This window comes from Aspergillus undulatus, assembly GCF_047715775.1.
Source record: "Aspergillus undulatus strain CBS 261.88 unplaced genomic scaffold BDV17scaffold_5, whole genome shotgun sequence".
NCBI classification, from domain to species: domain Eukaryota; kingdom Fungi; phylum Ascomycota; class Eurotiomycetes; order Eurotiales; family Aspergillaceae; genus Aspergillus; species Aspergillus undulatus.
This window is the reverse complement of record NW_027396609.1, coordinates 523,788-535,798: the sequence shown is the minus strand read 5'-3', so window position 1 is coordinate 535,798 and position 12,011 is coordinate 523,788. Positions and strand designations below refer to the sequence as shown.

The 12,011-nt window shown below is 51.9% G+C and overlaps 7 protein-coding genes across 7 annotated transcripts; 4 read left to right on the top strand and 3 right to left on the bottom strand.

Moving 5' to 3' along the window:
- Window positions 1-75: 75 nt before the first annotated feature.
- Window positions 76-1,021, bottom strand: BDV17DRAFT_287701 (GPI anchored serine-threonine rich family protein; the record flags this gene model as incomplete). The annotated part of the gene is made up of 5 exons (XM_073761231.1): window positions 76-221; window positions 385-503; window positions 638-769; window positions 838-919; window positions 967-1,021. The coding sequence occupies 5 exons, from the start codon at window positions 1,019-1,021 to the stop codon at window positions 76-78; spliced, it is 534 nt and encodes a 177-aa protein (XP_073619601.1).
- A 1,997-nt stretch (window positions 1,022-3,018) lies between these two features.
- BDV17DRAFT_287700 (uncharacterized protein) lies at window positions 3,019-3,405 on the top strand (the record flags this gene model as incomplete). The annotated part of the gene is made up of 1 exon (XM_073761230.1): window positions 3,019-3,405. One exon carries the CDS (start codon window positions 3,019-3,021, stop codon window positions 3,403-3,405), a length of 387 nt encoding a protein of 128 aa, XP_073619600.1.
- A 280-nt stretch (window positions 3,406-3,685) lies between these two features.
- Window positions 3,686-5,698, top strand: BDV17DRAFT_174665 (Smr domain protein). Its single transcript, XM_073754834.1, has 2 exons — window positions 3,686-3,821; window positions 3,919-5,698. Exons 1-2 carry the CDS (start codon window positions 3,792-3,794, stop codon window positions 5,536-5,538), a joined length of 1,650 nt encoding a protein of 549 aa, XP_073619599.1. The 5' UTR covers window positions 3,686-3,791; the 3' UTR covers window positions 5,539-5,698.
- Window positions 5,699-5,857: 159 nt separating this feature from the next.
- Window positions 5,858-7,962, top strand: BDV17DRAFT_287698 (zinc knuckle domain protein; the record flags this gene model as incomplete). Its single annotated transcript, XM_073761229.1, has 2 exons — window positions 5,858-7,027; window positions 7,087-7,962. 2 exons carry the CDS (start codon window positions 5,858-5,860, stop codon window positions 7,960-7,962), a joined length of 2,046 nt encoding a protein of 681 aa, XP_073619598.1.
- A 211-nt stretch (window positions 7,963-8,173) lies between these two features.
- Window positions 8,174-9,189, bottom strand: BDV17DRAFT_287697 (putative haloacid dehalogenase-like hydrolase; the record flags this gene model as incomplete). The annotated part of the gene is made up of 5 exons (XM_073761228.1): window positions 8,174-8,383; window positions 8,452-8,614; window positions 8,698-8,907; window positions 8,984-9,016; window positions 9,065-9,189. The coding sequence occupies 5 exons, from the start codon at window positions 9,187-9,189 to the stop codon at window positions 8,174-8,176; spliced, it is 741 nt and encodes a 246-aa protein (XP_073619597.1).
- Window positions 9,190-9,601: 412 nt separating this feature from the next.
- Window positions 9,602-10,639, top strand: BDV17DRAFT_287696 (uncharacterized protein; the record flags this gene model as incomplete). The annotated part of the gene is made up of 1 exon (XM_073761227.1): window positions 9,602-10,639. One exon carries the CDS (start codon window positions 9,602-9,604, stop codon window positions 10,637-10,639), a length of 1,038 nt encoding a protein of 345 aa, XP_073619596.1.
- Window positions 10,640-10,727: 88 nt separating this feature from the next.
- Window positions 10,728-11,912, bottom strand: BDV17DRAFT_287695 (putative metallo-beta-lactamase domain protein; the record flags this gene model as incomplete). The annotated part of the gene is made up of 3 exons (XM_073761226.1): window positions 10,728-10,922; window positions 10,979-11,690; window positions 11,776-11,912. 3 exons carry the CDS (start codon window positions 11,910-11,912, stop codon window positions 10,728-10,730), a joined length of 1,044 nt encoding a protein of 347 aa, XP_073619595.1.
- Between the last annotated feature and the right edge of the window lie 99 nt (window positions 11,913-12,011).

Genomic DNA, 12,011 nt, shown 5'->3' with positions numbered 1-12,011 from the left:
CTTTTCGATCCATCATGAATCTCACTTCTCTTCACCTCACCTCATCCCGTACTAAAGCGGACAATGGACTTAGTTTCACAGCCCTAAAACAGCCAACCCGATCAGACCGGCGACGACCGACGCAGAGAGAACACCCTGACTCATACGAGCGGCGCCGTTCTCGTCTGTCTCTGTGGCCTCTGCGCCGGAGCTCGTGGAGGTTGCGGTCGACGAGGACGAGTCTGTCGGGGGGTGCGGTGGTTAGCGAATAAGGTTTATTCATGCTCGGGGGAAGAGAAGATAAAGTAAAGGAAACCATAAGAGAGAAGTAGAGAAAGAAGAGCTGTAGGAAGGAAGAGAGAACAGAGAACGACGACAAGTGGAAGCAAGCAAGTAAGCACTAACCATCATCATCATTCTCCTCCTCACGAGCCGCAGCCCGCGTGACATTGAACCGTGGGCTCTGCGCAAGAATACCCATGTTGTTGCGCTCGGTGGAGCGGAAGTTGATTTGGTAGTTGTTTCTGGACAAAGCATCATCAGTTATGGCTCAAAAAAACTCATCAATGCTTAACCCCCCATGCATCAATCACTTGACTGAGTGAAGAGGGTAGGTGGGGAGTAGATAGGTATGCAGTATAAGTAAGCATGAAAATACCCAGTCGGAATCCCTGAAACGCTCTCAACGCGGTACTCCTCCTCCGAGGAGTCGATGTCCTTGACGAGGTCCTTGTTCACGTTGTGGCCGTTGCTGTTGACGAGGGTGATGGTGAAGTTTTCGGGGTCGGAGCTGGAATGGAGAATCAGTTTTCATTCAGGTCATCTGAATGTAAGGATAGATTGGTGGGTGCGACATACGGAACAGTCGTCCACTTGATTGTGAATGGCTTGCTGAAGTCGACTCGTTGGTTTGTTGTGCCGGGGGATGTGATTTTTAGGGCTGTGGCGGTTAGTGTTGACTTCGGCGAGCAGATGGAAGAGACAAACCCAATGCAGAGAGCGCAAAGGCGAGGAATAGAGAGAGGGAGCTGATGAGATGCATTGTGATTGATTGCTATGCTTGGTAGACGATTTAAGCTGGTAGGTAGTTGGAGAGAAAGATCGATATGAGGGAGATGGATATAGTAAATAAAGAGGTAGGAAAATGATCTTATATAGAAAACGCACACCGCATACTTCCTTCAAGAGAGTTTCCCGAAGCGAGGGGCTCTGGCCTATAAGTACAATATGATCTCACCTGCCTGCCTGCCCGGAATCGCCAGCCATGTTTCTGATTTTGCCGTTGAACGTTGTTCTGCAAAATCTCCTTCCGGAAGCATTGAGATATCTGACGTCTGATACATCTGATTCGTAAGTCCGTACCTAAGAAAGAGTCTTGGTAATCACTGCGATGCCGAATAGAACAATGGCTCGGTTCTCTTTTTTAGAAGCTAGGGACCGATGGCGTCGGCATCAGAGGTATCATAAAAAAAAAGTTCATGAGCAAGCTTTGTCAGGTGAGACCTCAGCCCGCATTGATATTAGGCAGCCTTTGCAGGCGCTATTGATGGTTCGCAGGCTGGGTTGGACGTCTCATGTCGCATGCAGATGTTGATGTAGGATAAGTCAGATTTGAGGCGGTGCCAAAACTTGCTATTGAGCTTGGGAATCCACGGGAGCTAACTTTAACATAACAAAGAGAGAATATTCCAATGTCGAAGTTTTGGTATGTGTTGGTTGCTGGTCGAGTGTTTTCGAATGGCGGATGTTCTGAAATTCTATTGCGGGCGTACCCCGACTCGCTAATATCATATAAGCACTATAACTACGCCATCGATGACAAATGCTGTACGCGAAGCAAGGCAGCAGGACCGTGAAGCTTCTCCGAGCCGCGCCTCGACATTTGGTCATATTCAGCCGGGTTTGAAAGTGGCCCGGATCTCGTACACACAAAGACATCAAGTGTCAACCGCCGAGGCATGGGTTTAGTGAGTTTACTGCTCCAAATTATGCTTAGATGACGGAAAGTTTGAGAAAGCCTGGAGACGCAGGGACATCCCGGACTCGACCTGAGTACCACAAGCATACCGCTCTTCTGCGTGCTGAGATAGGCTTTAGCGGAAATCAAATCCCTCAACTACCCCACGGAGCAAGTACAGAGAACAAGTCCTTGTATACTCTGTAGTACAACCGAGCACAAATCATCCCGAAACCTGGTGAGTAGTTGGTCTCGAGACTTAATCCCGCGCCTGGGGTTATTGTTGAAATCTAATTCTCGTGGAGGCGATGCTCTGGTTGAACCATTGGGACCCGCGAGAACCTAAGTTGCTAAGAAGATCAGACAGAACGAAGTCATCGTACTGGCATGAAGACATCAGTGCCTGCATATGGCGACACCGTCTCCGAGTCACAAGATGTATGACATGGGCTTAACAGCGTTAAGCAGCATGAAGCCAATTTTCCCGAATGTCTGAAACGCTCGGGAAGAAGCATTTGGTCTCTCCAACTGAGTTACATAACCCTGACACTGCACGTCGGACATAGATGTCTATCTCGGAGAAACTGTTGCAAGTATGTCGAACTCTCCAACTCAGCAAGCATTAGCTGAATGGAAAAACTGAGATCGCCCCCAAAGCGTTTCTACGGTACCTCTTGGGGGTCGGAATAGTGTACGTGACTTCGAGAGCACTGTTAGACGAGTGTAGATTTTTTCAACGCGTTAACGCAATGCCGAGGGCCACTGTAACTCGAGACCAGGATGGATGCCTCTAAATCCCGGTCATGTCGTATCCTTGCCTGGTACGTATGCTCAGGATCAAAGGGCAGGTCAGGGATTCGTATGATCACTTCTCGTCGGTTGGACAAGGAGGATGTAGTGTTCCCCATGGGCGTTGATCGAGAGTACACAATACAATGGAACAAGTATAAATGGCGACTGCCCTTCAGGAGCATTCAACTCGGTTGATCACTGGTCTCATCTCAATTCAGCCACCTCATCATAGTCTTGCCCCGGACTCAGATCTCCCCCTTCGCGGAAGCCATACAACTGGAACCAACAAAATGAAGTACTCGATCACCACCGTCCTCGTCAGCCTCTGCGCTGCAGCCCTCGCGGCTCCAACTCGCGTCTCGCGAGCCGAGAAACGACTATTTCCATTCCCCTTCCCCGGGGAGGGCGGCGAATCCCCAGAGCCATCGGAGTCATTCCCAGCCTTTCCCTTCCCGACCGAGAGCGGAGAGACGCCCGAGAGCAGCGGTTTTCCGTTTTACGCGAACCGTGGCGGGAGTTGTGGTGGAGAGGGACTCGGAGAGTCTCCTCTAGGAAGTCTGTCTGAGTTTGGAGAGGAGCTCCCTTGGTCAGAGTCTGGAGAGGAGGAAGGTAGCGGGTTTCCTTCAATTTTGGGCGGCGAGGAGACAGGAATGGAGAATGAAGAGATGGAAGTCTAGCAATCGTGATTGTATCAGGACTATGTGAAGTCACTGGATCAACGGCAGTTGAATTGATGGTTGAGTTTCCGAGGCAGTTTGGGATAGTTTTGGCTTCGAGATGACGATCATGGTCATAGTTTGTTCCTGAATTGTATGTCAAAGGCTCAGAGCAAGCGAACAATCAAACATTGAAGTAGATGTATTTGTTGAATGGAGCATTAATGGGTCCCACTGTGTCTGCACATGAATTCTTATGTCATCGCGCAATGTCGCGGTTTCATCTCGGTCTGCTCTCTCGATCCCCCACTTTAGCAAACAAACCAACAATCGCACAAACCCCTCGTCAAAAGGCATGCACAGGAGACTCGAATCAAAACTGCGCCGGATTGTGAGCGACTCAGACGATGGTTGAGCACAATGAAGCGACGTTGAATGTCAGTCGGGTCTTCCACTCTTTCCCGAGGCAGCTGGCCGGTTGGCGCCTTCTGTTTTATTGATCGCCAAACTGACTCGAATCTCACGATGCTACAGGATTTGGAGAAAGAGTACTGCCCGCCCCTTGATCCTGCCTTGTTTACGGCGATAGTCTTCGACTATGACATTGCGGATTCAGCACAGCTCAAGCAGCTGCGCGAGACGCTTGACGCGCTGAAATATTCGGCATGGGAGCAGGAAGACCAGCCCTTCGATCCTTCGGGGACAAGTGGTTTGAACTCGAGTAGTGGGCACGATTCAGACCCGAGTCTATCTCAGGCCGACACAAATCGCTCGCCAGGAACCGACACGACAAGTGAGTTCTCTGCTCTCAGTCTGAGCGACAGAAGCCGTTCAACGTGCCCGTCTCGAGTATCGTACATTGTAGGCCCGGATGGAACGCTCTCGCTGTCAGGTGCCACCGAAGAAGACAAGATATACTATTTGAGTGAGATGTTCCCGACTTCCGAACGTTTCACCATCGAGCATACATTGCGAAAGTCGAACGGCGATGTTGATCGATGTATGGATGTCCTACTCAACTTCGCATTCTTTGAAGACGGGCAGCCAGATCCAGAAGAAGGAAAGATATACCTACCAAAGGGCGTGGACGGGTTTGAAGATGGTGATGCTAGTAGGAAGAAGAGGGGCAAGCGCAAAGGGAAGAACAGGAATGGCAAAAACCGAGACGCTGGGTCGTCTGACAGTCCTGATAGTGACTTTGCCTTGCCAGATTCGAGCAATACTATCAACAAGTGGGATGCGGCCCAGAAAGATGTCGACTTCATTTGTGCTCGGACATTCCCTATACTCAAGAAGGAAACAGTCACTTCGACTTACCATTCCAACGGCGCTTCTTTGTCTGCTACCATCCAGGCACTCGCGAACTCACATGCCCCAAAGAATAGAACAGCCATTAATGAGAATCCGGTCATGGCTGCCCAAGTCGACGAATTAGCGCAAGACTTTCCGGAAATCATCCCAGAAATTCTCGCCGGATTACTCGCGATCACCCGGAATTCCATCTCGGCTGCACACGAAATGGCGAAAGCATACATGACAGTCCCAGCGCCTAGACCAGCTGCGGACTTGATCAAATTTACAAGTACGCCTCCGCCACTAGACATTGGAGAAGAAGCACCCAAACGACGAACAGCCACGTCAAGCTCATCTCGCGATTACGAGCAAGTAACCGCTGCAGCAGGTTACCACTACGCCGCAGGGACAGAGGCACTCACAAAGGCGTCCGCGGCATATAGACGAGGCAAGTCAGACAAACTGATGGGCGGCGCAGCCGCATACTATTCCGCCGTTGGCCGTGAGCATCTCGAGCGCGCGAAGAGGAACGCCGCCGCCTCGGCCGATGAGTTTGCAAGGCGAAATGCGACACCCAACTCAATTGATCTTCACGGCCTCCCGGTCCACGATGCAGTCCGCATTACAAGCGATCACGTCTCAGACTGGTGGGAGTCGCTCGGCGATTCAAAATACATGCGGGGAAGTGATGGTGATGCAGCTCGGGGTGGTTACCGCATTATCACTGGCTTGGGGCGCCACAGTCATGATGGGACTTCGCGCCTTGGGCCAGCTGTTGGGAAGATGCTAGCTCGCGAAGGCTGGAGAGTGAACGTTGAGCCAGGAGTTTTGACAGTCATAGGAGTTGTCCGGCGTCGTTGATTCATCTATTGCCTCACTTGGTGTAGATACCCTATTAGCATGTGTGGAAATGTCTTCGTCAATGTGATGATGCATATATTGATACATTAGCTTGTCAGAGACGCAAAATTCCAATTTACTGACCAAATCTAGGACAACCTCGTTCTATAGCAATGTAGACATACTACTAGTCTACTGGTCTAATCCGCACACATGGCGCCCCCGCCGCTCCGTAAATTTTCGATTCCCATTGACCCACTCAGCTCCACCCGCCAAAAACAATCTCATCGCCCTGACCAGCGCATCTCCTCACATCCATCTTCCTCCAATCCAGCGCAGAATGCCACCGCCAAATCTACCTAGCGACGCGGAAGACTCCCGAACCGCGTCCCTTCCCGCCCAGCGCGCCCGCGGAAGCCGCCACGGAAGCCGAAGCAGAAGCAACCACTCCTCAAGACACACCTCGCGCGAGCCACCAAATAAACGACGGCGCCGCTCAAAGGGATCACAGGGTACTGATGTCCAGGATTTTGTGCCGCGGGGCGCGAGCTTCAGTAAGGAATGGTTAGAGGTTGATCCGGCGTCGGAGGCGAGTACATCTGGTTCGGAGTCGGATTCTTCGGACTCCGGGTCTGGAAGCGACAGTGACAGCGACAGTTCAAGCGCGAGCGAGAACGACAACGACAACGAGAAAGCGGGTCCGAATATGGGAGTTGGAGTTGGAGCTAATGGCGTGAGTGCGCCAGCGCCGAACTGGAACAAGACGGGTCGGGGCGTGATCAGGACGTCGTTGCGTGGTCGGCAAACGCAAGCGCAAGCTACGCTCGCGGATTTGAATGCGGATGCGAGTGCGAATTCGAGTGCGAATACGAATATAAACGAGATTACTTCTTCTGTGCCTCAACGCAAACCTGTCGAGGTCGAGGGTTTCGAGGCTGTGAATGGGAAGTACTGGCGGAGTCGAAGCGCGTCTGGCTCACCGGTTCGGTACGAGGAAGGAGCGGAAGAAGGCGACGAGGGCGGTGATGTTGAAACGGAAGATGGCGAGATCAAAGGCGACCAGTCCCCTGTATCTGGTGACTCGGACGATTCCGGATCTCTGGACTCGGAAGCCGACGATTCCATTATGTTGAATACAATCGAGTCGCGGGGCGAGACGCGAAGCCAGAATGATATTATTTCTATTTCCGATGAAGATAGTGAGGGCGACGGCTACGACCCTGAAGCTCTACCTGTCTCGCAACCGGTCGCTACGGTTGATATATTCGGCACTCAGAACGGGGTAGGCGATGGCTCGGACAACTCGAAGGACGGTGCGCTTCGTCGTTTTGCGCAGAGATACCCTGCTGTACCATCCGTCCTTGCAGACCTCGACCGCGAGGACCTAGAATTACAAGCGAAGATTGTGTTCTACAACCGGGACATCAACGATCTCGATCTACAACAACCGATTATGTGCACGGAATGCCTGCGTGAGGGTCATCACACCGAAGTTTGCCCCATGAAAGAGGTACGTTTCACCACCTGGCTCCCTATCCACTGACAACCACATACTAACATGAACTACAGTGCGTCCACTGTGGAGCCTGGAACCAACACCAGAGCACCCTCTGCCCCAAATGGCGCCGCTGCCAACGCTGCCGCGAGCGCGGCCACGACGCGAAACAATGCCCGTCGGCCCTGAAGAGCTCCGCCTCCGAAGTACCCTGCGACCTGTGCGGATCCTCCTCACACCTCGAACTAGACTGCGACTTTCTCTGGAAGTTGCCGAGACAGGATACAACCGCCATGCCAGTCCTTGTCTCCATCTCCTGCGCCCACTGCACAAGTAACCGTCATCTTATTGGCGATTGCCCCTCTCTTACACGCGCGTTCCTCTCGTCGTCATTTACAGTACGAGGAATTGACCCCAACGTAATCACGAATATCAACTCCGTTGTTGGCGCGCGGCGCGGTGGTCCCGCACCACCGCCTCCACCACCAGGCGGGTTAAAAATCCGTGGCCGGGCCGAGAATCACTATCACCGATTTTCGTCTCCCGAAAGCGATGACATGATGCCCATGCCCCGTGGCGGGAACGGTAAACGGGCCCCCCCTGGAGGTAACCGTAAAGGAAACAGGGGCAACATCAATATTCGAATTGGAGGGAACAAGAATAATGGCCCGCCGCCGCAGACGTCCGTAAGGGACTACCGGGACCGCGAAGATCCTTACGCCAGGAACTATAACTCGCGGCAACGTTCTATGTCCCCTGTTCGGGATAGGGGGAGACCTGGGCGTGGGCGAGGAGGATCGTCTGGTCCTCGTGGCGGGAGAGGTGGTGGCGGTGGTCGTGGGAATGGCCGGGCCAAACGAGGTGGTGGTGGAGGCGGAGGCGGAGGCGGCGATGCATACCGTCCCATGCCTAGTGCGGGAAAGAAAGCCTGGGATAAATACCGGCTTTGAAGAGTTATGTGTATGAGTCTTTGATACTAATGAGCTGCAGGTCGGTGACTACGTCTGCGTGTACAGTAGCGTTTAGGTGTTCGGACTTTTGGACCGCGTTGTCTATGCGGTTTACGGACCATATTAAGGACGGTCGATATGTCGATCTTTGAGGGGAAGCTCTATGCTGTACAGTATCCAAAGGGTCCCTCCCCATCTCAAATTTTCACCCTCATACCTTGCGGGCAGTGGAAGGCAATTCCACGCGGGTCCTTTGCCCTACGAACCCGTTTTCCAGAATGTCAATGAGCTCATGCAGCTTTTCTATGACCAAGTCCGTGTGCAAATGCTCCTTCAAGTGACCATTATGGTCATTCAGTAGCAGCACCGTTGCAGCGCCCGCGGCGTGCCCGGCAGTCATATCATCAATGCTATCACCGACCTAGCAGACGTCAAGGCTGCCAAATAAGGCTAAGAAAGACACAAAGGACTTGGGAAAGGTAGAGATACCATGATCAAATTCTCACCGCGGTTCTTCAAGCCCCATTCAGCTGCAATATGTAGAATCCCCGCTGGGTCAGGTTTCGGCAGTAGCCCCGGCGTCTCCCTGGTGATAATAGGCATGAAGACATGCTCCGGGAGGTGGTTCTGGAGGAGGGTTGTAACAGGCTTCCTGACTCGTTGGCTTAGCCCCAGCCCAGTTCGTCCAAGCTTGAACATATCCAAAATATCACCAGATGAGTAGTGGAGACATACTCAAAGTTCCTCGTACACAAAGCCCTCTTGATCTCCCTATCTCGTAGATACTCCATCAACTCCACAAGTCCAGGCTGTGGCTCCTGGTGCTTCATTGCTTCGCGCTCAATGGCCTTGACCTTGTTGCTTGCTTCGAGCCTCTGATCGTCTGTTGGCAAATTGCGGATGTGATGAAGGATGTCGACTGATTTGCTGATTCCTAGGGCCTCACTGCTGAGGTTTAGCTGTGATGTCAAGGGCCGCTGAAATGACTGCTTCGGCGTGACTCTGGTGGTCGGGAGCGTACCGCATTTTGCCGAACATGTAGTTTTGCGGCAGACTAGAGCGATGGTCAGCTTTTGGGTCTATTATACAGTGGACGGCGTACCATAATGTGCCGTCAACGTCGAATACGATGCCTTTTAGTTGGGGTGCGTTGGATGCCTCGCGGTTGGAGGGGTTGAGGGGAGCGAAGCGGCGTCCGCGGAGAGGGTAGACTTCAACGGAGGACATGATAGAGAAAGATCTGTAGGGGCGGAACAGAAGCGCTAGACAGGAGAATCGGTGAAGACTGAGGAGGCTAAAGGAATTATAAGGAAGGATGGAGGTGGGGTAGATCGATGAGGGCGAGTGGAGCTGACGATGGGAACAGCCGGCATGAATGATGAATGACATCCTGAGTGGATTTTGCTGACTCGAACTATTTCAATGGTTCGACTCATCAAATGATTTGAAAAAGAACATTGATTCCTCGGTTTCTGTGATGTCTATCTCGATACCGGTGCACAAGGCAAGTGCTATGGACCGCACCTTCCTCGCCTATCCTTATCATCACCACCACATCCTTCCATATAATTTCTGTTTACTCTCCCCCTCACAATGAACACTTCATGGCTTTCGAGCCATGCATTTTCCCATGGCGAAGATGACCAGCTTTTCTACCCCAAGTGCAGGCCTATCCTCCGAGCCAGACAGCTCCCAACCCCAAGATGACCCAGACGACTTTAACCCGCCAGCCAAACCAATCGCCGGCAACGTCAATATCTCCAGCGCCTTCGCCCTAATGAGAGCAGTTGTTGAGCTCAGAGTTCTACAAGGGACGACATCCGTTCTACGCATCACCAGAACAAATCCAGAGTCCATCTCCGACCCGAACTCGGCTATCTGTCGCGCTATAGACCGCCGGGAACAGCGCATTTCCAACCTCGTTGACTCGATGACGAAAGATGATTTTGAGAAGAGTGTTTGTGAGATTACGTCGCAGATTCAGGTTGCGGCGGCCGAAGCCTTGCCTCAGCGGGAGCTTACACCGTCCGAATTGGTAGAGGCGTTTGTGATCCCGGAGGAAGACGAGGCCGAAGCTGAGACATCGAGAGAAGACGACGAAAGGCTTCTGCGCGTGTCATCTCCGGTTGCGTCGGCTGTTTCAACGGCATCAGCTTCCTTGGCTGCGAGCATACCGAAGCTTAATACTCTGGTCAGCGAAGATGAGGCCCCAGTGGTGAATGAAAATGCGCGAGACGGGATAGAGGGGATATTGGGCGATGAAGGGAGGGAAGGGACTACATGTGTCTCTTCGTCTGGACCGACGCCTGGTAGCGGTTCGAACTATTCGTCGTTGGGGAGAAGTCTATCAGTGACCAATGTGCAATCTGCCACCTCGATTGCACGACAGTGCAAGATCGTTCCGGCAGCTCAGTACACCAAGATCGTTGCGGCCGAGAGAGACCCGTCATTCAGCGTCGTCGCTCACCCATATTCGATTGACTCTTTGGTTGCAGAGAACCCTCGGTTTGACCGCTCGATGATTGAGCTCAACGAACGTCAAGACAGGTCCGCGGACAGTTTTCCAGGGGAGTTTCCGATCAGCGAAGGGCTGGAGTTTAGTGCACTAGCAACAGCAAAGCATCATTCGCGCATTCCTTCAATAAGGACCTCTGTGCGCCCGTTTTCTGATTTGTAGCCTGTCTCGCTTGGATCATCATTACCAGTCTTATCAAAAGCATGTTTATTGAGTTCATTGTGTACAACACCAACTTTAGAACGCTGCATCAAAGACATTTTTCCTGGTGAATCGCATGACCCAGATAGCCCATTGACTTGACGAAGATCTGAGCACTGTCCAACATACGTTTCTTGCTGTCGGTATCTGTATCCATTCCAACAAATGCGCCCCGCGTGATATCAAACACCGTATGCTTAATAGCCTTCCATATCCCATGTACATCATCTGCAGACAGCGGGATCTCCAACACAGTCAGCCTCCGCACCTAAGCACCAAGATCTAAAGACCGGAACTCACCATATTCGGATAAGACCACATAAACGTAAACGACGCCGTCCCAGCCGGTCGATCAACCCAATATTTCCCACTCGGCACAACCGCCATCGTATCCGCAATCAGCAGCGTCTTCAAACTCCTCCATAACAACACCGTGCTCCCAGGAAAATGCCCACCCGCCTTAATGGCAACGATATCAGCCCTTCCATCATCTCCCTCGTAGATGCCGTTTCCGTTCTCACTCGTGGACGCTGTGAAAGACAGCAAGTTATTCGAGAAGAAAACCTGCCTCTTTCTTCCTTTCCCTTCATCACTCTGACTCTGGTTTTTATTTTCACTTTCTTTGAGAACAACCCACTCCTCATCCTCACTAGACAAATAAACCGGACAATCAAATATCTCCGCCCAAACCAGGTGCGTGGTATAAAAATGCGGGTGCGAGATGACGATCGCGTGGATTCCGCCGAGCTTGTTGATTTCGTTTATTGTTGCGTCGTCGATGTACGTTATGCAATCCCAGAGGATGTTAAAAGTCGAATCTGGACTTGATCCTGACCTTCTTGAAGTGGAGGACTTTGTGTTTGTGTTCGTTCGGCACAGGTAAGCCCGCTGCCCAATCGCCAGCCTCGGCTCCGTGTGTATGGATACCAATTTCTCGCAGTGGATCGGGTCAGGCGTGAAGATATTCTTGTAGAATTCGCTGCGGAGGGTGCTGAGGGTTGTCCAGGATTGGCTGTTATTCAATATCATTATGAGATTACCCTATTGTTTTGGTTGGAGGTAGGTAGATAAGATTATAGATTGAGTAGACTACTCACCCCGTCGGAGGAACAAACTGTCGAGGGTCATCGCAGATCTTGCATGCCGTTAGGCCTGATGTTTCGGGGAATTGAGTGCCGCAGGTCGAGCAGATTAGAAGGTCGAGGGGGTCGGCGTTTGAGGGGGGAGTTGTCATTTTGTTGAGATGAGACTTATGAGTAGGTAAATGATAGAGGGAGGGGTGGTGAGATGAGTTAGGGAAGCTGGTCAAGTTGAAGGTGAGATAAATCAGTTG

What these genes read in the sequence shown, in the direction of transcription:
- BDV17DRAFT_174665 (XM_073754834.1), top strand. Translation starts at nt 3,792, where the DNA reads ATGGTTGAGCACAATGAAGCGACGTTGAAT. An exon ending in ACAATGAAGCGACGTTGAAT is followed by an intron (nt 3,822 to 3,918) that starts GTCAGTCGGGTC and finishes ACGATGCTACAG; the next exon opens with GATTTGGAGAAAGAGTACTG.